The sequence below is a fragment of the Bombyx mandarina genome, chromosome 08 (genome assembly GCF_030267445.1).
Source record: "Bombyx mandarina strain Sakado chromosome 08, ASM3026744v2".
NCBI lineage: Eukaryota > Metazoa > Arthropoda > Insecta > Lepidoptera > Bombycidae > Bombyx > Bombyx mandarina.
Genome location: NC_143215.1, coordinates 3,251,384 through 3,277,412, shown reverse-complemented (window position 1 = coordinate 3,277,412; position 26,029 = coordinate 3,251,384). Strand labels below are relative to the sequence as shown.

The 26,029-nt window shown below is 38.4% G+C and overlaps 2 protein-coding genes across 2 annotated transcripts in view; both read left to right on the top strand.

The window, feature by feature from the left end:
- Window positions 1–23,696, top strand: part of LOC149502433 (uncharacterized) — a 37,097-nt gene extending 13,401 nt beyond the window's left edge. Inside the window, exons 3-8 of the mRNA XM_089729431.1 lie at window positions 13,867–14,017; window positions 14,511–14,733; window positions 15,353–15,465; window positions 16,569–16,690; window positions 17,464–17,635; window positions 21,101–23,696. Coding sequence (XP_089585557.1) covers window positions 13,867–14,017; window positions 14,511–14,733; window positions 15,353–15,465; window positions 16,569–16,690; window positions 17,464–17,635; window positions 21,101–21,147 — 828 coding nt within the window. The 3' untranslated portion in view covers window positions 21,148–23,696. The remainder of the gene's footprint in view (window positions 1–13,866; window positions 14,018–14,510; window positions 14,734–15,352; window positions 15,466–16,568; window positions 16,691–17,463; window positions 17,636–21,100) is intronic.
- Window positions 21,310–23,696, top strand: LOC149502434 (uncharacterized). The gene has a single exon (XM_089729457.1). The coding sequence runs from the start codon at window positions 21,310–21,312 to the stop codon at window positions 21,754–21,756; it is 447 nt and encodes a 148-aa protein (XP_089585583.1). The 3' UTR covers window positions 21,757–23,696.
- Window positions 23,697–26,029: the final 2,333 nt, after the last annotated feature.

The window sequence follows — 26,029 nt, the reverse complement described above, 5'->3', positions numbered from 1 at the left end:
CTTGCTTTGCGTGTCGCCCATACAGGAGATCGCCGGTTTTAATTTAGTCAAGTATGCTGTTAGTTTTTTGTTTATAACGTAACTTTCATTGCTATTCACGACTTGACAGCCTGCGATGATAATATTCAAACATTCGTACTAACAGCGACTGTTGTCTTCAAACTTCGTCATTGCTGAGGGCGTAGTGATAGCAAAAATTCTCTATCTAAATGATGCCTAATCGTGACTCATCAAAACAATAATGACGTTATGATTCTCTCGTCTTTGACCTGATTACATAATATTAATACAATTAGTCCTTCTTAGGGCATAGCGTGTTCGATGTACATTGATTTGTTACTAATTGACCTGGTATTGTCATTGTCTGTCCTCCGGAGGATTACTTAAGGAGGCGCATAACGTGACCTGTCACGGAGCACCTTAATGAATCACCAAAATAAAATAGAATTTGGATTTTAGAATAGAGAGGGTAAAAAAATCGCGCATTCTTCATCAATTCTGCAGATAATTCTTGATAAAATCGTATCTAAAATGTTGTTTGTAGATAATGGAGACGGTTTCGCGCAATCAATGTTTGGGTACCACGAATAACGTGAGATGTAAATGTTTAGGGGTATTTGATCTAGTTTTTGTGTATTTTTAGTTTCTATTAAATAAATAGAAAAAAGTTGTCAGCATAATTTAATTCATTTCTTGAGATTATAGTTGATGATAATATTGTAAGTATTTAGTGCGAACGGACTAATTGATTTATATCCTTAATTTAAATCTACCTTTAAAACGTAATTTAAATTATAAAAAATTATAGAGAATGATCAAATATTGAATTTATATATATTTTTTTTTTCTGATCTGACTCCCGCACCTCATTGTATCTTGTTCTTCAGTTCTGAAGGTCGTGACTTTTACAGAGCACTTTTGTTTGGACTATATTCCTCCATTCCTTGCTGTCCTGGGCGCAGTGGATAGCGTCATTGATGCTGGAGTCCAATGTCGTCTTAATTTGATTGGACCAGCGTCTGGGACTTACTCCCCCTTGGCCTCTTTCCGTCCACTTTACCGGCGATGAGTAGTTTTTCCAGATTGTCACCCTTTTTCTTCATTCCGTGATAGTAAAACTCGAAAATTTTACTGTTTTTTTCTGATACTTCTTCTTTGTCGCTTCCTCATTACTGAAGGTCGTGACCACCTTGGTCTAGTTTCTGCACCAGCTTTCTTCAACGTTGCCTGCATTCGGCCTGCTTAATGGCGCCCGGGACGCTGGTGTTTGTGGCCTCCTTGACAATATCCGTCCACCTGGTTGGCGATCTTCCTCGACTTTTCTTTCCTTCCGTGCTCCGTCCATGATATGCCCAACATTTTGCGCCAACACCACATTTCAAATGCGTCAATTCTCGATCCGGTACGGGCCGATACTTTCTGATACTACAATGTAATAATAAAAATTCTAGCAACGAAAACCACATACATCAGTGTGTTATACCAGCATTTTGTAAGAAACCTAAAAGTCGTTAAAATTGCATTTTTTAATGCATAAATTAAAATAAACAGTAGTATGTAAGGAGGAAACAGAGAAATGGATAAGTTTAGTCTTGTGACATTTGTTTTGTTTCGAAGTGAAGACAGGCTTGGAACGTTCGCCTCGCCGAATCCAGCAGGTCGGGCGTTGAATTTTATATTAAGTGTTGCGCCAGATGTTTCGATACGCTTAGCAGTCGATTCGGATATACATATATTGAATTTGTAGGTTAACTGTGTAAACGCTTTATGAAAAACTGAGATCTATAAAAGTCGATACGACTCGGTCACACAACACACATTCGTAACAAGTTAAACATGGCATTTTAAATATACGTTTTGATAACATTCTAATGTCACATATGCAGATGGTAGGACCTGGCACTCGTGGTAGGACTTCTTGTGAGTCAGAACGGGTAGTTACCACCACCCTGCTTATTTCTGCCGTGAAGCAGTAATACGTTTCGGTTTGAAGGGTGGGGCCGCCGTTGTAACTATACTTGAGACCTTAGAACTTATCTCTCAAGGTGGGAGGCGCATTTACGTTGTAGATGTCTATGGGCCAGTGACCACTTAACACAAGGTGGGCTGTGAGCTCGTCCACCCATCTAAGCAATAAAAATAATAATAATAATTGTTGAAGAAAGTTTGATTCAAATGTCCTTGCAATTTAAAATCTGAAGCGCATTTGTTTTTCTACCCTCAATTATTATTTTGTTGTTTTTTGTTGTAGTCAAAAAACATAAATTTTAGTGAAATTTAAATGTTTCTACTGGCGGTAGGCAGCACCTTTGTTAACGAGTCAACAGTTATAAATATTAATCATGATCTAGAATAACCATAGAAAACAATTAAAAGTACTTGATTAATATTGAATCAAAACTAGGCAGGCTCAACGCTAAAACAATAGGTATGAAAACTTTTGAGCCGGGAACCATTATTTGAGCTTTGGCACACGATGGCAACTATACAAACTTTTAATGAGGGTTATTAAAAAAACTGACTCGCTAAGGTATTAGAACTTGGTATTACTAGTTTGGTATTGTTGATCAATGCGTCTAATTTTCCCATCGCGTGCCCTTGTTTCTCTAACTCGAGTTTATGTCGGTGTCGTTCTGTATCCAAATAAATGACAATAAGATAAATAGTAAAAGCTGAGAGAATTCTTAAAATGAAGACGATTGTTCAAAAAAAAAAACCCACTTGACATTCCCATGTCAACTGATTTCTCATCACGCCACTCATTACAGTTTAATATTTGCATAGTGGGATTGTTTGACCGTGTGACGGTGAGACCCCGCTGTCGTTATCATTGGATAATTTTAATCTGGTTGACATCCGCAGAGGGAGGAGGGGTCACCGCAGAGGTTACTCCTGAACCTAATCTGCATTATAATAAACGTCATTTTTGTATAGTCAAATAAAATTTTGACTATTTGGCAAAATCGTGTAGTAGGTATGTTTTCTATTGCAGCTAATTACTAAGAACTTGGACTAAAAGTGATCGTTCTCTCACATTAATTTAAGCTAACCATTTGCAGTCCATTACCGGCTTTCAAAGGTTTTCACTCTAAATGTATGTGATTTCACAAGTGTCCGTGTCACAATGTAGTAGTTGTGGTTTTTCTGTCATCGTTTATAACGATAGATTAGTCATTCATCGGCGGTCTGGTCGTGAATATCAATAGGTTTGTGAATCATTTAATAGGATATGTAAATGTTAACTTCTGTCATATGTACTTTGCAATGAAGGTATTGGAATGCGAGATTCTCGTATGGCAGTAAAATTTCAAGTCGATTAGTTTGAAACGCGGTAATCGATCTATGTGAGGGTATAAAAGTTTTTATTTTATTTTGTGTAGCCCGAGTCACGTCCACGGACTGGAATTTATCGATTTTCCAAGACAAACTAATCGATATTAATGTATCCTACCTCACTTTTTTTTTCAAATGCATTTGAAATTAGGCGACGCATTTCCATATCCGTCCATTAGAATAGTCTAAGAGTCGCGAAAATCGTAATGATTTTGAAATAAAAAACATAGCAAAAAAAACTGGATTTACTAATGTGTAAACAAAATATAAGACGCCTTCTCGTAGAAATACGTTACGAACTTTTGATTATATCGGCCTTTGGCTTTTAAAGTAAGTGCGTAATTTATGCGTCAACAGAAACCACGTATTCCACACGTGTCGATATAATTATATATGTTTTATTAAGTGCTAATCAATAAGATTTAAACTTAGAGAAACCTCCGTACAGAATATTCTACTATCGTTTATTTTTTAAGCCTTTTAAAAACGGTGTGTATAATTATAACAGTGAACAACGCGATGTCTTTGTCTCTACTATTTTTTTTTTTTTTTTTTTTTTCCTACCTAAGCTGAGAGCCTTGAGAGGCTATGTCAGCGTAACCCTAACTTTAGTAGGTGAGCTCACGGGGCTCAAACCTGACGATGTTGCTAACACGAACCCTAGCAAGAGTCGTGCTTCGCAGAATCTACCACCGGATCGGAAACGCGACCCACTGAGAAGATCCGGCGAGAAACTCAGTGGGCTGTGTCTGAGAGTTAATTTACTCGTCGAGCCCTTCGTCGCAAGCGACGGGTTCGACGAGAACGGTGACCGGTGCTTGAAGTACCTAGAAGCACCGTTAGTGGATCGGGAGGAAGTCTCTACTATGTGTTCTATCGACTATAAATACGATTGTGTTGGCAAAAAATTTGTTACACCAACTTTTAAGTTCTAAGGCAGGTTAATGGCATTCAGGAAATAATAAACCCTATTGTTTCATAATGTTTGTCAGGATGCATTTTTGTATCCAAATACGTAAGTAATAACCGTTAGCTACCGTAATAATTTGCATTACGTAATTAAACAGGTATTGGTGGGTTCTTTGCTGTTCGACCGATTGAAGTCGTCGTGGCCTAAAGGATAAGACGTCCGGTGCATTCGTTGTGAGCGATGTACCGGTGTTCGAATCTCAGGCGGGTACCAATTTTTCTAATGAAATACGTACCTACTCAACAAATGTTCATGATTGACTTCCTCGGTGAAGGAATAACATCGTGTATTAAAAATCAAACCCATCACCCATCTAAGCAATAAATAAAAAAAACCTCCTTGCCTCGATAATCCTCAATGCTGAGGGTCGTGGCCTCATGAGGCTTTCTTGGGAAAATACACATGGTGGGTTCCCGCGTCCTTCCACGGCAGTGCTTTTGGAAGAGATTTAGCTCTTCAAAGCCGCTGAAGTCTTATTTGGGTCCGGTTAATTAATCGTCGCCAGACATTCGGCGTTGACTGTTTTACGGTGAAAAGTTCGAACTCTAACTCAGCCCTCCTCTTTTCTCATCCGGGCTTGGGACCGGCATTGGCAGAGTTAAACCGCTTACAGTGTATGCTAACTTTAACTATGAGACCTCGCATTTCGTAAACGTGATAAAACTGCCTATTTGCTTGTAATATGCAGTGTCAATAGATTTTTGGATTAAAATGCTTACACGCACCGATTTTGTCTGAATTTTTTTATCGTTTAGATGGGGCGACGATGTCACGATCCACCTGGTTAAGTGGTTTCCGGAGCCTATAGACCTGAACAACGTAAATGCCGCTGCCTACTTTGAGACGTGAGTTCTAGTCTCAGTTTTCAGTACAACGGCTACCTAACCCTTCAAACCGAAACAAATTACTGTTTCACGGTAGAAATAGGCAGAATGGTGGTTCCCATCCGTATGGGCGTCACAAAACGTCCTACCATCAGTAATTACGTAAATAAAAATGTTTGCGGATTTTAGTTTTTTATTAGACAATTTCTGGGCTACATCAATGGCTTAAATGCATGTCGGAAGCTCACCCATAGATACAGCCCACTGAGTTTCTCGCCGGATACTCTCAGTGGGTCGCGCTTCCGATCCGGTGGTAGATTCTGCGAAGCACTGCTCTAGCAGGCTAGTGTTAGCAAATTCTCTCAGGTTGAGCCCGTGAGCTCACCCGTCCGGGCGTAGCTGGAACAGCCTCTTAGGCTACCAGCGAATAGGTATAGAAAAAAAAGTCAGATGCTCTTTTATATAAATGCATTTTTTTTATGTATCGTAAGCTCAGTTCGCAGCTGTGCTTGGTTTTAAAAGGCCAAACCGCTACTTACAACGAAGTTGGGAGTCTCAATTTCACTTGAACGGCTATCTACAAAACCGGAACGTATGACTGTTTCGCTTTAGAAATTATCAGGCCGTTGGTACCGATACATGTGAGCTCACAATACATAACAGTTGACATGGTGAAAGACGACTTTGTCTGATTTAAGTCCAGAACGAATGTCAACAATTTGTATGACAGTTTGTTCTAATTTTTACCCCGTCAGTAAGTATCTACAGTCGGCATCGCTGCGCCACTTTGAGAAGGCGGCACGACATGAGAACCCTCTTGTCGTGGCCGCCGGAAACTACATACCCGATCCTGTAGACCGTTTGGTAAACCGTCGACGTCGCCCAAAGCACGTCATCACGGATCCTCCTGATCCATTAACGGTGCTTTTAGGCAATACAAGCACCGGTCACCGTCCTCGCCGAACCCGTCGCTTGCGACGAAGGGCTCGACGAGCGAATTAACCCACAGACACAGCCCACTGAGTTTCTCGCCGGATCTTCTCAGTGGGTCGCGCTTCCGATCCGGTGGTAGATTCTGCGAAGCACTGCTCTTGCTAGGGCGGTGTTAGCAATTCTCCGGTTTGAGCCCCGCGAGCTCACCTACACAAGCTAGGGTACGCTGAAATAGCCTCTCAAGGCTATCAGCATAGGTAGGAAAAAAAAAAAAAAAAAAAACTAATTTTTAAGACTATTTGAGCTTCGTATGTATGTTGTATGTGAGGGAATCATTGAACGTCATTTTCACTGACTTCCAAGAGATGAGGAGTTGAAATTTGCCACACGCATTAAGGACCGATGACAAAACAGTAATTTTATATCTTCGCTTTAATAAATAAAAAAACATGAAACTAAATTTTTTTAGTTCTATTTGCTGTTTAAGAGTTGTTTTTTTTTGTCAAACTATATATGTAAATATATATTATTTTGAACCGTTAGTCTGTATAAGTTGTATGAGATCAAATTGCAAAATAATCGTATTGATTTAAGAAAAATGGATTTTGATAGGAATATAAATTAGATTTTGCCAAGTTTGGGATTGATTCAAACCACTTTTCCCTTTTGGGAATCTAATAACAAAATTATAGTGTCGTGAAGAAGTGTAGTGAATCAATCTGAAAGTTCTAAGTAAAATACAAGGGTTTCTGCCCATAAGTGTTCTTTGAAATTGGAATTTTTTATTTACGTAATAGTAGCGCCATAATTTTTCGGGCAAGTCGTCAAGCCGGTCCGGTTCGCCTTGCTCTTTCGCCGTTTTCATTTGAAAGTAAAAATCGATTCCGTAATTTTATATTAGTCTTTTATATAAACGTGTATTGTTTGTATGTACATATGCACGCGAAAGTTTTGCTTCCAAACGATTCAAATTCAAATTCAAAATCATTTATTTCAACTTAGATGTCAGTATAACACACTTGTTGAATGTCAAAATATAAATAACAATGTTAACTCTACCACCGGTTCCAAAAAAGGCCACAGTCCTGAGAAGAAGTCCTTTTTTTTTTGCTTAATAATCTTAATCTTAGATCTTAATCAAATATTTTCTTCTTTTTTTAAAAATTAGTAACAATATTTGCAATAAACGAAAAAAGAAGTCAAGAAATACAATTACAAAATAATAATAATAATGAAAAATGAAAAGGCCAAGAGGATTAGTGTTAAGTATAAGGAATTTAAAGAGATTGTACCGTTGTCCTCGAATGTTCATAATAAAAACTAATTTTACGGATCAATCTCGCGTTAATTATTGTCTTTACGTTATTTCCGGCGTTTCGAATACTCATCATATTTTCATGGTTACGAACGACTAAGCTGTTATCCGTCGACAGTTGAATATTGTTTGTTCACTGCGCTTTTCTTACTCATCTCTCCCGCTAAGCTATAATTCGATCCGGCTTGAAGGGTCGGTGTGATAGCGGCGTTAATGCTAATTTTGTAATTAGAACTTTATTACTGTTGGTAGGACCTCTTGTGAGTCCGCACGGGTAGGTACCACCGCCCCGCCTATTTCTGCCGTGAAGCAGTAATGCGTTTCGGTTTGAAGGGTGGGGCAGCCGTTGTAACTATACTGAGACCTTAGAACTTATATCTCAAGGTGGGTGGCGCATTTACGTTGTAGATGTATATGGGCTCCAGTAACGACTTAATATCAGGTGGGCTGTGAGCTCGTCCACCCATATAAGCAATAAAAAAAAAACGAGCACACAATGTAATTTATAGATACAAAATCTAGATTTAAGAGACGTTTCTCAGACTAATGACCCAAGCGATACATTCATTTATTTGCTGTTTATGTAATATTATAATAATATTCATCGAGATACATATGTTTTTTTTATTATATTGTCATGTGGCGGACGCTGGCATATCATTACGATAAATTTTGTATTCACCGAAATTGGAAATTTTTGGTATCGGTCATAACTTATCAGATTAGGTGTTGTGTACTAACAAAACGATTATCGAAGTAAAGTTGCAAAGGTTTATAACGACGTCTACAAAATCGCTGTCTTTGCGGTGTACTCTCTCTCTTTCTCTTTCTTTCTCTCTCTTTCCCATTATGTCTATTTCACTTAAATTGATCTTCTTAAATGTCGACGAAGGAATAATATCGTGCAATAAAATCAAACGCCCAAACAAAATTAGAGTAATAACCACAGAAATCAGAGGTAGACCTTAAGTCTTAAGATGGGGAGCATTCTTGTCTATAGTCTCCGGTAACCACTTCACCTAGAGTTCGTTCATTCGTTTAAGCAATAAAAAAAAGCAGCTTCTCAGTGCGTGCCATTGAGCGCTTTTTCTGTTCTTCTCATAATCTTGATTAATTATAAGTTGTAAGCTTTTAAATTTAAAACAATGCGGTTTTTTTATTCATCACATAATACGCGGTACCATAAGGTATTATTAATTTTTATTTGCTCTGTGAATCATGACACCACAAAACTTGATGTGTGTGTAACAGTACCACAGTTTCCCTACAAGCCTTGCGGTCATCTGAGTCATGAAATTGAATCATTGTGACGTAACGAACGAACGAACGGACGAAGTGACACTGATTCATCGGTATTTATTGTTAAATGTTATAATTATAATATTTCGTAGTATAGGCGTACGCTTAAGCGAATTTAAAATATTTGCCGAAGGGTTTTTTCATGTTAGACAAACGGTTGCGGGAAATCTAAAATGTTTTTTGTTAAGGGATTTTATGACCTGGTAACTAAGACCTTTTAGTCATGTCTTATTTTAATGTATTTCTTATGTTTAGGGAAATGATAATATTAATACTCCATATGGAGTGAAATGAAATTAAGATGATTAAAACATGTAAATTATGTAAAACGTTGTCAGCATTCTGACGACATATTGTTTGACGGACATATTTTAAAATAAAACATTAATTTATGCAATGGAGCGTTTTATGCAACCCTGTAAGGTTAAATCAAGCAATCGCAGTTAACATAATGATTGATTGTAACGTTATCAAAGAGAACCGATCGAATGAATATCTCATCCGATGCCGATATATTTGTGTAAAATGTATTAAAAAAGTTTTGTGTGAATCATAACCACATGGCCTCTACTTTGATATCAATCTGTGTGGGACTTTATACACGGTCGTATTAAAACGAGATTTACCTATATTCAAATTGTTCTTCGGTATACCTTTGCTGCGTAGAGCCAAAAAAAAAAAATTAAGAGAAAAGGACGGTCTCGTGTTAAAGCTTATAGGAATCCATAGACAATCTTGATTTTCATGTTTCAGTTTTATTTTAATAAAAGCTATTTTACTGTTCAAATCAGTATATGCATTTGCTTCGTCGCAGATATAGACTGGAAACAAAGAATAGACAGCGGAAGCTCGCAACAGCCAACCAGTACCCCCAAAACGAGGAATTATTTGAAATTATCCAAATTCAAATTCAAATTCAAAATCATTTATTTCAACTTAGATGTCAGTATGACACACTTGTTGAATGTCAAAATACAAATAACAATGTTAACTCTACCACCGGTTCCAAAAAAAGCCACAGTCCTGAGAAGAACCGGCGAAACAAACTCAGCGGGCTTTTTTTTTTTTTTTGTTTTTTCTCAAATATTTTCTTTTTTTTAAATAAATTGAAATATTCACAATAAAAGAAAAAACAAGTCAAAAAAATACAATTAAAAAAAAAATAATAATAATGAAAAATGAAAAGGCCAGGAGCGAGCGCCTCATTCCCACGTAGTGCCATCTAGTAAATAATCCTTAACTTTATAATATGCCTTGTTGCACAAACGTTCCTTAACAGTTTTCTTAAATCTATGAACAGGTAGTAGTTGAACGTTTAGTGGGATCTTGTTGAAAAGCTGTACACCCAGCCCCCTAAAAGAGTTGCTTATTTTCTTAATTCGAGCCGCCGGCAACGCAAGCCTATGTTTGTTCCTAGTGTTCACATTGTGCAAATCGCAGACTCTGGGGAATTCTTCAATGTTTTTACGCACGTACAATAAATTTTCAAAAATGTATTGGGACGCTAAAGTTAGAATTTTGATTTCCTTAAACTTGTACCTCAAGGATTCCCTCGGGTGCATATTATAAATAGCACGAATAATCCTAAATCCCATTATCTCGTTTTTACCATCGTACCTCCCGCCATCTGAGTAGAGCTCATCATACTACCTAGAACCGCTGCTTTCATCCACAGTGAGTTTCCAGAGACCTTTTTGCCACGTATCATTTGGAATGTTTGGTGTTTCCCGAGCGCTATGACATGTCGTTCTTCAAAGGAGACTTATGGAGAGTACTTAATGGTAGGCAGCGGCTTGGCTCTGCCCCTATCATTGCTGTTGTCCATAGGCGACGGTAACCACTTATCATGAGGTGGGCCGTAGGCAATAATAAAAATAACTATTTTACTATTTTATTTTACTACTTAACTATTTTAATTGGGAATATCATTATGGATTTTTTTAACGATATTATTAGCTTTGTATGTAAAGGAATCTTAAAGACGTCCGTTTATCTTGAAATTTCGTACACGCATCAAAAGTCCGATGACAATACAATAATTTTATAAGTGCTCTCTGATATCCCGACGTATCAACAGGAAAAAAAGGTGTAGTTAACTTATTGCTAATTCGTTTTTCTATTTAAAGAGGGCCTTTAATATATTTTTTTAAGCCACATATTTTTTATTTGTGTGTAGCACATTCTCAAGATACATTTACTCTCGATGCGTATTTCTTCTCAAGGCCGAGAATCTCTACTTCTAGGTAAGAAGATCGAGCTGTCAGATATCGTCGTCGGAATAGTGTTAAATGTGACCCCGAATTGTAATTACTTGATGGGTTTGTTATTAGTATGCCTTGTTACCTAATGAGTTGAAGTATTTATAGATGTTGAGTGAATCGCTTAGTGCGTTTGACATAAACCTTAATGAGTATTGGATGTCTAGCGGGCGTCACTCAAACTAAATACTTTCTCATTTCAAAACGAGAACGATCATTAAACTTAACGTTCCATTTAACGTAATAAGGCTGTTTTTTTTTGTCGTTCCAAAAGACCTATTGTCAGGACCGTCGCTTTGTACAATACGTACGCATAAAAGGTAAAACTTATAGTACAGATAAAATATTATTCGTACAGTTTATTTTTCTATTTTAATTTTATTTATTTAAAAAATTTGGAAATATTTCAGGTTGAAAAAAAGAACACGGTATGTTTGTAATTACGCACTCGTTACGGTAAAATCTAATAAGGGAAACTCGTTGATTAACTGTACAGGATTCGGTTGCGCCATTACAATTAACAAATTAATAATGGTACAAAAAAAGGACCGGGAACGATAATACGGAAAGGTAATGAAGTTCGAATGTAATTAAATTTTATTATGTGTGACGTCATTTGAGGCTAACACAAACTACCAGCTAATGAAATATCGTACACTGATACGCAACGGTCAACCATTCATGACATCATACTTTGTTATCGATGTTTATCTTGACGTGGAAAACAGTTTTTGTTTAGTGAAAAAAGTTCACAAAAAGAATGATAGAATAATTGATTTCGTAATAAGATTCTTAATAAATTTTTGTTCTTGTTTTGTTTTGTCTTCTGCATTTTCCGGTACGTTAATACATATTTAGGTATTAAAAAGATCACTTTTCTTTTGTATACTTACGAAACGGGCTTATAACACTATAGTGTAATGTCAAATACTGTGCAGTAACCTATAGACACAGCTCACTGACTTTCTCGCCAGATCTTCTCAGTTGATCGCGATTCAGATCCGCCGGTAGATTCTGCGAAGCACTGCTCCTGATTGGGCTGGTTTTAGCAAATTCTCTCATACTTCAACGTTCTCTGCGATCTTCTACCAGTGCACTGGAATGGATTGGTGTTTGGGCGTATTTATAAGACCGTATAGGCACCACCATTTTGCTCATTACTGCCGCGAATAGTCAAGTGGTCCGGTTTAAAGGGTGCGATGGTCTCGGGCTCCGGTAACCGCTTTAAACCGGTTGGGCCTTGAGTTTTTATTTTCTTTGTCTCCACCTTATTCCACTAGGTGGGGTAGGCACAGCGAATTTTTCTATTCCATTCACTTCTATCAGCCGTCATCTCAAGACTCTCTCCTCTCTCTTTCTCATATCGTCATTCACACACCCCATCCACGTCTTCTTCGGTCGACCTCTTCCCTCTTTACCTTTCACTGCCATTTCCATACATCTCCTGGTCACATGCATCTCCTCTCTACGCATCACATGTCCATACCACGCTAACAGTAAAGTTGTTACATATACCTATAAATACCTATATATGTACCTACACTCGTCCATGACCACGCAAACTGTAAAGTATTCCAAGTATCGGAAATAATATAGCGACAGAAAAAAACGCGAAATTAAATCGTAAAATAAATTCTAATTATAGTCTTAATAAGTTTTACTTAAAACATGACGTGCGTGACATTGGCGTTGCAGAGGTCACATGTGATTAATTATTAAGATTTATTCAGTAAATAATTGAATATGCTTACGAGGAAGCCTATCCGGTAGAGGAAACATCCTCATTTACGTGATGCCTCATTTCTGAGTTAAATAATTTGTTTTGTCTTCAACGAATGTATGCATGTAGGTATATTTGCTTTACTCTCCTTTCACATTTGACTCGTATATGTTAATTACTATAAAAGTGAAATTATTCTCGTGTAAATAGCGTCTCGTGAACTATGTGATGTTTTTTTGTTTATTAATTTAAAATGCTAACATAAAAATTCACTTTAATTAATAAAGTATTAAGAAATCTTTTTAAAGAGTAATATTCAAAATAATAATAATAGAGAGTCTTTGATTTTTGTTTGTTCAATTGCTGTTTTTTTTTAAATAATGATGCACAATAATAATAATAGAGCCAAACATGGTCACTCAGCCTAGGCGCATATGAATATTTTTTTTAAGGACATGATCTTAAAAAAAATTTCAATTTAGGATTGTCACCTGGATGCTTTAGTTACGCCTATTCTTTTTTTTATTGCTTAGATGGGTAGACGAGCACCTGGTGTTAAGTGGTTACTGGAGCCCATAGAAATCTTTTTTTTTTTTTTTTTATTGCTTAGATGTGTGGACGAGCTCACAGCCCACCTGGTGTTAAGTGGTTACTGGAGCCCATAGACATCTACAACGTAAATGCGCCACACACCTTGAGATATAGTTCTAAGGTCTCAGTATAGTCACAACGGCTGCCCCACCCTTCAAACCGAAACGCATTACTGCTTCACGGCAGAAATAGGCGGGGCGGTGGTACCTACCCGTGCGGACTCACAAGAGGTCCTACCACCAGTATTCCCGGACAATTTTATGCAAGAAATAGAAGATCACACTTTAGGGGTAAAAAAAACAACATTACGTTTGACGTAGGTATTTCCAAACTAATATACCAATTCAAACTTACAAACAACCAACATATAAACAATATATCCTGATTCTTTTAACATAGGCCCTGGATACGATTACTTATATTACAGCCAATGTCCCAAGAATACACAATTCTAATGGTATGAGTTTTCTCTAAGAAAAGCAAAATCAGAGAAACCTCATAAAATTCCAACCGAGTTATAGTCGTATCACTAGATACGTATTCACCTGGCGTCGCAGCCACAAAACCCCGGGTGCTATCTTAAAAAAAAGCAATCAAATTGATTTGTTCTTCTGTTCTTCCAGAGTTCATCAGATTCGGTGCTCACGACCGGTTCGATATCGGAACGGATCAACAACCTTCAGCAGCAGGCGACCGAGCCGCATCAGACGAGCGTCGGGGTCACCCTGCAGAGGAACAAGAGCTCGCTGCACGCCGCCTCTCAATCGGCCCTCGGTAATTACCCCAACAATTGTATTGCGATGTCCATTGCCAGATTTGTATAATAGAAGCTGAGAAGTGCGCGTTTGGGATGGTATGGATATGTGATGAGACGAAATGAAAATGAGGTTGGCAAGAGAGTGTTAACTATGAATGTGGAAGGATATAGAGGAAGAGGTAGACTTAAGAAGAAATGGATGGATTGCGTAGACGATATGGGTAAGAGGGTAGGGAGCGAAGAAATGGTATATGATAGAGGAGTATGGAAGGAGAAAACATGTTGCGCCGACCCCAGGTGACTGGGAGAAGGGCAGAAGAATGATGATGATATCAGATTTGTATAAAGATGCAATAATGTCAATGACTCTGATACCTGAGGTCCAAGTTCGCTCATTATCAATCCGTAATTAGTATCTATCTTCATCTAATTTCCTGCTACATTAATTCGTAAACTGGTTTGTGGATTTAGTGTGATAAGTGTGTTAAATAAATCTCGCGCAATTTCCAGGTGGCAGCATGACGTCACTATCGTCGGCTCCGACGCCGCGCGTGCCGTCTCCGGCGTCGTCGCTCTCCACGTCGGACCTGTCGGACCGTCCGCGCAGCCACGGGAAACCCAACCTGGCCCCGAAGCCGCCCGGCCCGGCGCCGGACCGACCCTCGCCGCCGCTCAAGAAATTAATCGTAAACGGCAAGATGGCTTCCCGGACGCAGAGCATGAGGGTCCCTAGGTAAATTACTTTTCAGCACAATCAATGTTTAATTGTTAACAGATGTAGTGTAGATCATCATTCTCCTGCCCTTTTCTCAGTCACCTGGGGTCGGCGCAACATGGTTTCTCCTTCCATACTCCTCTATCATATTATACCATTTCTTCGCTCACTCCCCTCTTACACATATCGTCTTTCACGCAATCCATCCATTTCTTCTTAGGTCTTCCTCTTTTTCTATATCCTTCCATATTCATAGTTAAGACTCTCTTACCAACCTCATTTTAATTTCGTCTCATCACATGTCCATACCATCCCAAACGCGCACTTCTCAACTTCTCTGTCACAGGTTCCACTTTCAGACTTCCACTAACATCTACATCTACAACAGATGTAGTGTAGATGCAGTTATTAAATCCCGAAGGCTCAGTGAAGAATGAAGCGTCTGGAGTCTTTTCGGCCTCAAACAAAAAAAAAACCCGAATTTTTAAGCCCGCTCGAATGTCGCCGCCATCTTGCCCGTCCCTGGCGAGGCCTCGACAGCACAGCAATTTAACTTCACACTGAATGAATTATCCGTAATGTTTGTTTACACTCGACCAGATATATTGTGTGGTTTCTTATAAGTGTCTCGCGCCAGGTCCCCGCCGGTGTCCCCGCCGTCCCCGCCGTCCCCCGGGGGCCGCCCTGGGCACCTGCCGCCCGCGCCCGCTCTGCCCCCCGTCGGGACCAAGAACCCGGCCTCGCACTTCGGTCAGTCACTAACACATTTGTTATTAAATCTATTTTTACTAACGATATTATAGGTACAACGTTAGACAATTGTTTCAATTTCAAATAAGACGTTTTCGAAAGTGGTCTCGGGGCATTATATATTTTGGATTTTTTTGGATAAGATTCCCTTAATTATAATGTAATTTAGTAAGTTGAGGTAATAGAATATGGTCTTGTGTAGATTATGTTATTGTATGCTATCATAGAACTGAAGATGTTTGATCAAGATCCGAATCGCGCTAATTTAAAAAAGAAAACTTTTTACATTACAAGTACAACCTTCGGATCGTCAGTCCACGGAGCTCTGTCACCAACCTGGTGGAAGATCTCCACTTTATCACTATGACAATACGTTTAAACTTCATTTAAAAAAACAAAACCTATTTCATTTATCAAATCGGTTCACACGTGTACAAAATAAAATAAAAAACAAATAATCCACCAGATAAAATTTTAATGATTTTATATCATGATTAAAGAAACCGTAGTTTGAAAATGGGGCGCGCCACCATAACCCACTTATCGTGGCCGCGGCCTATACTCATGCTAAGACTCCCGAGCTCCAAACTCTGCATGTGTATGTACTGAATGTAGCCACGTAGTCCGTGGAGTCAAGTTTTACGCCAACCCTGGTATGGTCTACCTACAGAACTTGTCATCGTATCTATATATTAATACGTGAAGCAAAAACTTTGTACCCCTTTTTAGGAAAATTGCGCGGACGAAGAAGTATGAAATTTCTCACACTTATAGAGAATATAGAGAAGGAGTGCACAATGCTAATATTTTTTTAAAATAATGCATAAAAGATACTTTAGATCAATAAAGAAAACATTACACACACTACCATGTCTTTGACACAACACATATAAAAATATACTCTTTGTTTACTGTCAATTGGGACACTTTTGGTATTGTTTGGTCTGTGGTCGAATTGAAAATAGATTAATATTGTTTGTCTTTAATATCATTGAGCTATGGTGCAGTTTTGGCGAATACTCTGATTATATTATCGAATTATAATAGTGTTTGACAATAGAACCATAATAATGTTTAAAGTTATAATTATGTACTGCGTGCAGGTACGCTACGGGCGCCGCGCGTGCTGCGCCCCCCCGGCGTGTCGCCCCCGCCGCCCCCGCCCCCCGCGCGGCACGCCTCGCTCGCACACCCGCCGCCCCCGCCCCCGCACCACAGGCAGAACGTACGTATACAGGGACACAACATTGACAGCTATTTACGAGGCCTCGCATCTGTCAGTAGGGTGTTTTAGTAGTGCCATTTAAAGGAATATTTTCAGTCTTATTATAAACTAGCCATACTCGCCCGCTACATGTATTTTCTACACGGATACCAAGTTTCAAGGCAATCGGATGCATGGTTCAGTAGTTATAACGGATCATCCGTAAAAACCACTGTAGATTTATATATAAGTATAGATTATTTCATAGAGGAATTGTATGAGATTATACCATCGTCTCGTTTTTACCATCGCACCGCCCGCCACCGGAGTACAGTTGGTCCATACTATCTGGAGCCACTACGTTGTGCGTTTCCAGAGATCTTTTTTGCCACGTGCCATCCGGCTTTGGAATGAGCTCCCCTCCACGGTGCTTCCCGAGCGCAATGACATGTATTTTTTTTTTATTGCCTTTGTAGGCAGACGAGCATACGGCCCACCTGATGGTGAGTGGTTATTTACCGTATTTCTTCAAACGGGGTTTGTGGAGAGTATTAAACAGTAGGCAGCGGCTTGGCTCTGCCCCTGGCATTGCTGACGTCCATGAGCGACGGTAACCGCTCACTATTAGATAGGCTGTATGCTCGTCTGCCTATACGGACATAAAAGAAAGACATTCAATTACCTATGTACGATAACTATAGTAATAAGAACACTGGAAGTCGTTATTTCATTTTGGTCGTGGGATTTGTAACATATTGGGTCGAAGTAAGCAGCGCTGTTGTGATTTCGAACAGAGTTCCGGCGGTGACGACCCCCCGGCCCCCGCGCCCCCCGTCCGCGGCTCCTCCATGCGCGCGGCCGACCTGGAGGCCAGGTTCGCGGAGATGTTCCACCCGGCGACGCGCTTCCCGCCCCCCGACCCCTTCCTGCGCATCGACAAGGGGTACAGCAGCGCCACCCTCGCCGGTAAGTTCACATGAGCGGAACGTTGTCGATGTAAACGCGAAATAAAATTATTCACCCCTGATAGGGATGCGACAAATTTTCGGTTTTTTTCCGATTTTATAGAGTTACGTATAGTAAATTTTTATTCGACAAAAACTATAGTTTTTTTTTGTATAATTCTTTTAATTACATATTTTGTTAATTGAAAATTTGTCGACACCCAGTATAATCGAATTCCTGATCGTGCAGACGAAACGATTTAAAAATGTATCGATACAAAAGCCATCACTGCCGAACGCTACTCAACAACTCGATCGGTTTTTTTTTTATAAAAACATTATCGCCCATTGATTTGAGTAAATACTTAGTTATTATTATTATTATTATTTGTCCTTAGTAGCTTATGTCTGTCATAGATTAAACGCACAGATGTGTTAAGTCATATATATAACGCGTAGTTAGGTTGTATAGTAGATGTAGGTATATTAACGTTTTTAAAATGTTCAGTGCAATAGGTACAATCAGACTTTGCATAATAATAATAATTTGTAAGTTTAATTAATTAGTTTAGTACGTGATAAGTAAGTAGTATTTTAGATACCAAATTATTTCTTGTTACATTTTAAGGTGATTATTTACATAGGTTGAAGTATTATTATTATTTTATTATTTCTGTTTTTGTATGCGTTTATTATTTGCATGATCGCATGTGCGGTTGTTGTCTATAGCGACGCCGACGGTGAAATTGACATTAGTAAACATAAATACACATTTCAGTACCTTAGTAAAATTTCTAAATTAGTAAAAAAGGTTTCATATTGTATGTATAATGGAAAATCCCTAAAGTTTTGTCGCAAAAAAAGGAAGGAAACAGGCTCTCTTTCTCTCTCTCTCTCTCTGCGTCAAATAAGTACTCATTTGTCATGCGTACTGAAATGATTTGATTTTTTATTCTTGTCGATAGTAAATCGATTATTATTGGTAAAACATGTTTATTGATAAACAAATGTTCAGAAGTCCACAAGGAGACTCCCGCGAGTCCCGCGATAAAATAAAGTTGATTAATTCAATTGAAATAATTAAAAATAATTGTATTATTGCAAACAGAAACGATAGTATTATTTTTAAGGGCTATTTGTTTTAAGATTACGTTAGATGATAAATAGTTATTTTGAACGTGCTTCCATATGTTCCGTTTGAAATATTTTATATTTTTTATTTGGTGCAATCGAGAAAAATAAGTCGTTAAGTTGTTTTTGAATGTAAATTCTTGTCTTTATTAATATATATTTTTTTTGTATTCTCCGACATCCGAGCCAAAAATCGATATCCAATTTATTCGAATTACTAACTGATTCTAAAGACCTTTTTTCTTTCTTTACCTAACAAATTTTGCGATAATTCTGCCCCTTTCATGCTGCGGTAGTAACTTACCATAAGGGTGATCTTCTCACTCAATTAGTTTTAATATTATTTGAGGGCACGTTAAACACGTTCATTAAGATTTGGTCTATAAAATGTTGGAAGGCTTAACTTTGAACCCATTATCTCTGTGTAGAGATTTCTTAATTTGTAAGCAATTTTCTTGAACTAAATTTGTAATGCTAAGGCATAAAATGGGTATTGCTTGCTGCCTTCCCATATTATCTATTGCACAACGTAGCAAAGTACTGGCATTATATTTCACGGGTCTTGTTTTAATAGTCATAAGGTGGCATTTGTTTTGTATATGGGCCGAGCTTTATTTCTTAGATAAATTGTTAACGGGATAAAAATTAGAGAATTTTTTTTTTTTTGAACATTTTTTATGTTTTAGTCTATTCAAAAATATATAACTTACTTGATGATAAACTTTTTTCAGTTCCCCCGAAGAATACAATAATTGTTACATATTAGTTTTTGAATGTCGCCTTATGACTTACTTTTTTTATATCTCTTAAGTTCAAAGATTTATTATTTACAGCACACATTTTTGACCGATTAAAATCCTTCACATCCAAAGATAATGAAGAATTGAAATATTTATTTAAATGGTTTATATGAGTAAATCAAAAGCCTAATTGAATGGACCAAATGTCCTTTTTTTTTTCATTATTCATTTTCAATTTAGTGTCATTGAATGTTCAAAATGAAATCAGCTTCGTTTCGGGTTAAACGAGAACAAATCTTTGAGCTTTCATAATTATTATTAGTGATTACACTATTTAATGCACGTTTAAATTCTATAAATTTATTTAGGATTTATGAGAGGTGCCATTTTCAGCGAATATGTACTGTGACTCTTGTCGCTTGATGGTATATCATTTTTACTGTTATTCAACTAAAAGCGGCTTGAGCCGGCTGAGAAGACAAAATGTCATTAAAACCATAGACTAGTTCAGAGAGAACATATAAGCACTTTTAGAATTGTAGTGGCTTAATCCAAAATTCTGGTTTTTCTGGTAAACGCCAGAAATGTAATTGAAGATTTTGGTTTTTTTTTCAATTATAATGCTTTAAGCTAAGCGCTTGATTTAAAGGAGACAAAAAGAGTACGTTTGTCATTTCCTGGACTAAAAGAGACTGTTTAATATTAATAAACTCATTTAAGGTTACATGTTCATGTATCGCTCGAAGTAGATATAAAACTGATTTTCTTAATTTTTTTGTATTAAGCCCCTTCAATTCTAAAGGTGCGATATAGAAAATATATTTTATAGTCTGTGGTTTTATATTGACATATAAGCAGCTTCCGGTGACAGTACATGCTTTGCTTCCAAAATTTCGAGTACATTAATTGATAATTTTAATTTAATTATTTGTTTTTAGTTTTGTTATCGCTTGTAATTGATGTAGAATTGACACGTAATTGTGATAATCATGTGTACGATGCTTAGTAATTATTATTATTATTATTTTTGGACAATAAAAGAATATTAATACGAATAGATTGTGTTGGTATTTCATTGTTCTAACCTTCGTTGGACACGCTTGCTGTGACGTCATGCGATACGTAATACAGGCATTTGCTTTTTCAATACAATACGACGAGTGCCGTGTTGGAGTCATTAATATAGTGTAGTATGTCATTACTAAATTGTAATTTTCTTTAATCCAGAAAATGGTGCTTTGTTTGGGTAGTTTTACTGGAATGTAAACTTAGCATGTCACTATTCGGTGAGTACTCGCAATGAATGCTTGCTATATGAAGCATGTTTCTGGAATCTTTAACTCTTGCATGGTAATTGTTCGGCTTCACGATCTATACTGATTTGGTAAGAATTCAGAATAGACATTGATTAAAGTCGAGCATTTGAATGATGTTAACCAAAAAGCTCGCTAGAAAAGCTCAGCAAACTAGATACAGATTATATAATCAATACATTAAATGATGTGTACTGTAATACCGACGAATAGTCAATAATATGTATTGTTTTTAAATATATACCATTTAACATTAGGTTATTTGATTTGGCATGTGTCTGTAAGTTTGATTCCGCGGTATAGGTAACAAGGCGCCGGCGCCTCCGCCCCCGCTGCGGGCGGGCTGCTAGCGCGCGCCGCGGGGCGCTCCGTGCCCCGCACCCGCGCCACCCCGTCCCGCCGCACCGCAGGAGACGCCCGACCGCCTGCTGCCCATCGAGGACGCGCCCATCCCTTCCGATGTCGCCGACCTCAAGGACGTCGTGGAAGCGATCAATCGACTCTGCGAAGCCATGAAAGGCCCCGAGTACGAGGACGCCGAGGGCGACCGACTCGTTTTACACGAGTCTGTCGTGGCCCCAGAACCGGTAGACTGCGAGTCCGAACTAATTCAACCGGAACAAGTTCACGTTCAAACAGTGGAAATTTATGAATCCGAAAACTGGAGCGACTGTCCCACGGACGACGTGGAGGTAGCGAAACTTCATACACTGGAAACCGATCGATGTCAGTCACGGGAACCGACAAGCGAAACGTTTCTCAAAGTGGCTGAAGTTTCACGGGTGACTAAACGGGAACAACAGGAACAAGGTGAAGAGTGTGAGGGCGGGGGACGGGTGGTGGCGGCGGGGCACGTGGCCGCCATGCGCGAGATGTTCGAGAGCATGACCCGCGCCGGCACGCCCTGCCCCCCGGACCCTGCGCGCCCCCTGTCCCCCTCGCCGGAGCGCCCGGGATGATCCAGGATTTGTTGTCGCTCGTTCTTCAACAGGACGTGACAGATGCGCTGTTCGGACGCTCGTCTGGTGAGTGTACTACATGTGGTCGATGTTCATTCTGCACGCCTCGGGAGGGTCGTGAAGTTGTTGTAAGCGCAAGTGTCAAATTTATAATGTAACGATATTACTATCGGAGTAGGTTGTTCAATTTTCTTGTAGTCTCTCATACTGAAACCCGAAGACTTTTCGGACAAATAAAACGAAGCGATATTTTTATCTTTGTGATCTAGAAAAGCTCAAATTTTGTAACTCGGTCATAGTTAAGAGACTAAGGATATTATAATTATTAACTGCGACCAAATAGGGTTTACGTTGAAGCAATACAGATATTAGCGAAGTTAAATATAAATAAAGTACATATAGGTGAATTTAGAACGATTTGTTTTCTAGTGTTGCCATATATAGATAGAACAAAAGTTAAATGTTGCCAATTTAATTTAAATCTATTGTCGTTCGTTTAATTTTGATGTTGTGAATTTACCAAAATATATAATTGGGTTAAAACAATCTTTCTGAGGTGATATTAGGTAATTTTAATTTATAGTCCTGTTGTAACTGTATTAAGTGATAGTGTACGGGGTAGAGTAAGAATTTTGTATCTCTTCTATCGATTTTATTAAGGTCTTGTTGTAATAGTTGCTTATATCTTAGCAGGGTGGCCCCTGATATGATATATGATTCCACATACATACACTACACGCCCACATTACAAGAACGGCGATAAAGTGCCTTCGAAGGCAGTAAGAATGGTAGATAGGTTAGTGAAATATATATACCTGCCTAACTGTCCGTTGTTAATATCTGAAGTGATTTAATCAATTAATTCGGTTTAGTCTTGTAATCGATTATTTTTACTTTTACAATCCGAGTATTTGAATATTTCACGGAAGACTGAGTAAACATTATTTAGATTGAACAGTTTTTGAAACGTCAAAATCTCTTATATTGCTTAAATTCAAATTATTGTTTAGACAACGATTGTGCTGGTCTTTACATTTTCTTGAATGAGTATTGTGAATGTATTTCAATAACAATTACGTACTGTGCACGAAATCTAGTCTTTCAATTGAATTCCCCCTAATCCCCGAGTTTTAATCTTGTGTCGTCATAAAATCGCTCTGATAATTACCTAAGAAGGTAACAATGGAATCTATGGTTGTTAATTAGTGATGGTGACCACTCACCAACAGGTGTGCTGTTTGCTCCTTTGCCTAATTTGGTAAGAAAAAGAACGACTGTACTTAGTCTTTGCTAGGGTATAGGTATGCAATTATTCTCTTGGTATGAAGCGCGAAACTGGGATTGCATATTGCGCGAAAAACAGATATATTTAAGTAAAAACGTCTCGTATAGCCATTTCAAGTTTTGTAAAGAAGGCTTTCCAAGTTAGGGATGATTCTGAGCCTAAAAAAGTCAAGACACGAAATGGCGGGTCATATGTACTAAATGTTTATCAGTCTTCAAGGAATTTTCAGTTTTTAATTAAGACTATTATTAAATACATGATCTGAACAGCAATGGCGGATCCAGATTGTATTACACGCATTTACGTTGTCTATTAGAACAAGTTTATAAAGGTATCAAGTCAACCGAGTAAGCTTTTTATTGTAATCCAATATACAGCTTTGTCGTTACAGTGGTCTTTTATTATATCCTTTTTTTTTTTACTTATGGTAGTATTCTTGGTTATCAAGAAGATGCGAATCAGCTGTGCTTGTACATCTAATATTAGTTCCGTAGCTACAACTGTCTCGACTAAACGCCCCAATAGTAAAAGTGTTAAGTTAATATTTAATAATTCTAACTACGTATATAATTAGTTTTATTTAATAGATGTATTGTAACCAAGTTGATCCACAATAAAGTATTTTTTATATACTCTCCGAGACACGTGAACTTAATTTGTGTTTGTATTTATTTTAAAATAACGGTTTTTGGATAATTATATTATCTCCGTACGTGTGTACACGCAAGCTCAGGACCCACTTTGCGCACTGTGGTTAAAAGAGCTCCATCATCCATCATCATAACCATAATCTGCCTATAGCAAGCAGTCCACTGCTGGACATAGGCTTCCCCAATTGCATGGCATTGAGCACGATCCTCGGCTTTTCTCATTCAACTTTTGCCAGCTACCCTGCATCAAACCCTAATACGGACCAAAGAGCTCATAGGGAAATAAGTAACCCTCAGACACAGTCAACTGAGTTTCTCGCCGGATCTTCTCAGTGGTCCACGTTTCCGATCCGGTGGTAGATTCTGCGAAGAACGGCTCTTGCTAGGGTTCGTGTTAGCAACGTCATCAGGTTTGAGCCCCGTGAGTTCACCTACTAGTTAAGGCGACGCTGATATATCCTCTCAAGACTATCAGCTTAGGTAGGAAAAAAAAGGGAATTAATGGGAGGGACCTAGCTGGCTTAAGTTTGGTTTCGATTGCATTTGGAATAATGGATCTCCATATTGGAACTTAGTACGTACATAAACATTGCCAGCCCGAGAGTCCATTCGACTCTTATCACGCCGCAGCGTCACTACGTCAATAGAGGTTTTTCGAATTTAAACAGGTAAGCTTTATGATTGTTTAGGAAGACGCTCTGGCTTTTTATATATTATAAGAAGACATTGTAATGATGAGATCTTTGTTTATCATCAAATATGCTATGTGCTTTATAATATCCGCATTTCAACAAATAAGTTTGTTTCCTGTCGATTAGCTCATTTGTAGTTAGGTTTTATTGGCATATTAAAGGTAATCCTGAAATCTCATTTTTACGAAAAACTGTACCTATAAGGACATTACGGATGGGTAAGTACGATCTGAAGTTGGTCAAACCTAGGCGCTCTAATACCAATCCGCTGCATGGTTACTGGTGGTAGCACCTCTTGTGTGTCCGCCTATTTCTGTCGTGATCGTGAAGCAGTAATGCGTTTCGTTTTAAAGGGTAGGGCAGCCGTTGTAACTATACTTGAGACCTTAGAACTTATATCTCAGGGTGGGTGGCGCATTTACGTTGTAGATGTCTATGGGCTCCAGTAACCACTTAACACCAGGTGGGCTGTGAGCTCGTTCACCCATCTAAGCAATAAACAAATTAACTGGCAGTTCACAACCTCGCGGGCCCATATTGCTCGAGCAGGCAATATACCTACCTACTTACCTAGCAATTCAGAATTTCTAGAGCTTGTTTCATCCAAAGTACGTCTGTGCTGCTACTGCGAGCTCAACAAATAAGTAGTTTTTTAAATTCTTAACACTTTTTAGACAGTCATTAAAGGTATCAGCTTTCGACCTCATATCTCAAGATGGGTAACGGTGTTCACGTGGTTGTCCGGTAACCACTATACATCGATTGAGTCGGAAGCTCGTTCACCCATCTATGCAATAAGAAAAATGATACTTTTATTTGTAAGTATTTTCTACATTATTTGGCTATATTCGAAATGCATTTATTTGTCAATTTTCGTTAATTTTTTTCAATTGTAAGTATTGAGGCGCCCCCGTATCATAATATGACTAATGTTAAAGTGAAAGTTTTACTGGTGGTAGGACCTCTTGTGAGTCCGCGCGGGTGGGTACCATCACCCTGCCTATTTCTGCCGTGAAGCAGTAATGCGTTTCGGTTTGAAGGGTGGGGCAGCCGTTGTAACTATTCGTGAGACCTTAGAACTTATATCTCAAGGTGGGTGGCGCATTTGCGTTGTGGATGTCTATGGGCTCCAGTAGCCGCTTCACACCAGGTGGGCTGTGAGCTCGTCCAGCTATCTAAGCAATAAAAAAAAAAGTGATACCGTTTTACTTTATAACTTACCTTAATAATCCGAAAGCAAGTTCTTCGGATGTCAATTGCTTTTTTATCGAATGAGGTTTGTCTAATGTAACGTGGAGCGGACTTCGGTTCAGAGTATAATAATAAGGAAACGAGAAAACAGCTTAGAATCAACTGCCGCACCAGTATGTAGACGGTAATCACTCATGACTACTCACTTTGTTAATCTACAAGACTGGAATGGTAATCATTTCCATCCTCAGCCCAAGATATCGCTGAAATTCGTGCGCTCAACTAATCTCTGTTAAATTAACTCTACATAAACGTTGATTGCGAAGAGAATAGCGTGTTAACTAAACACAGCCATATTCGTGAATACGATACGTTATTATTTATTTGTTTAACTTCATGCATAAAAGTACAATGGCGGACTTAATGCCGGAGGCATTCTCTACTAGTCAACCAAG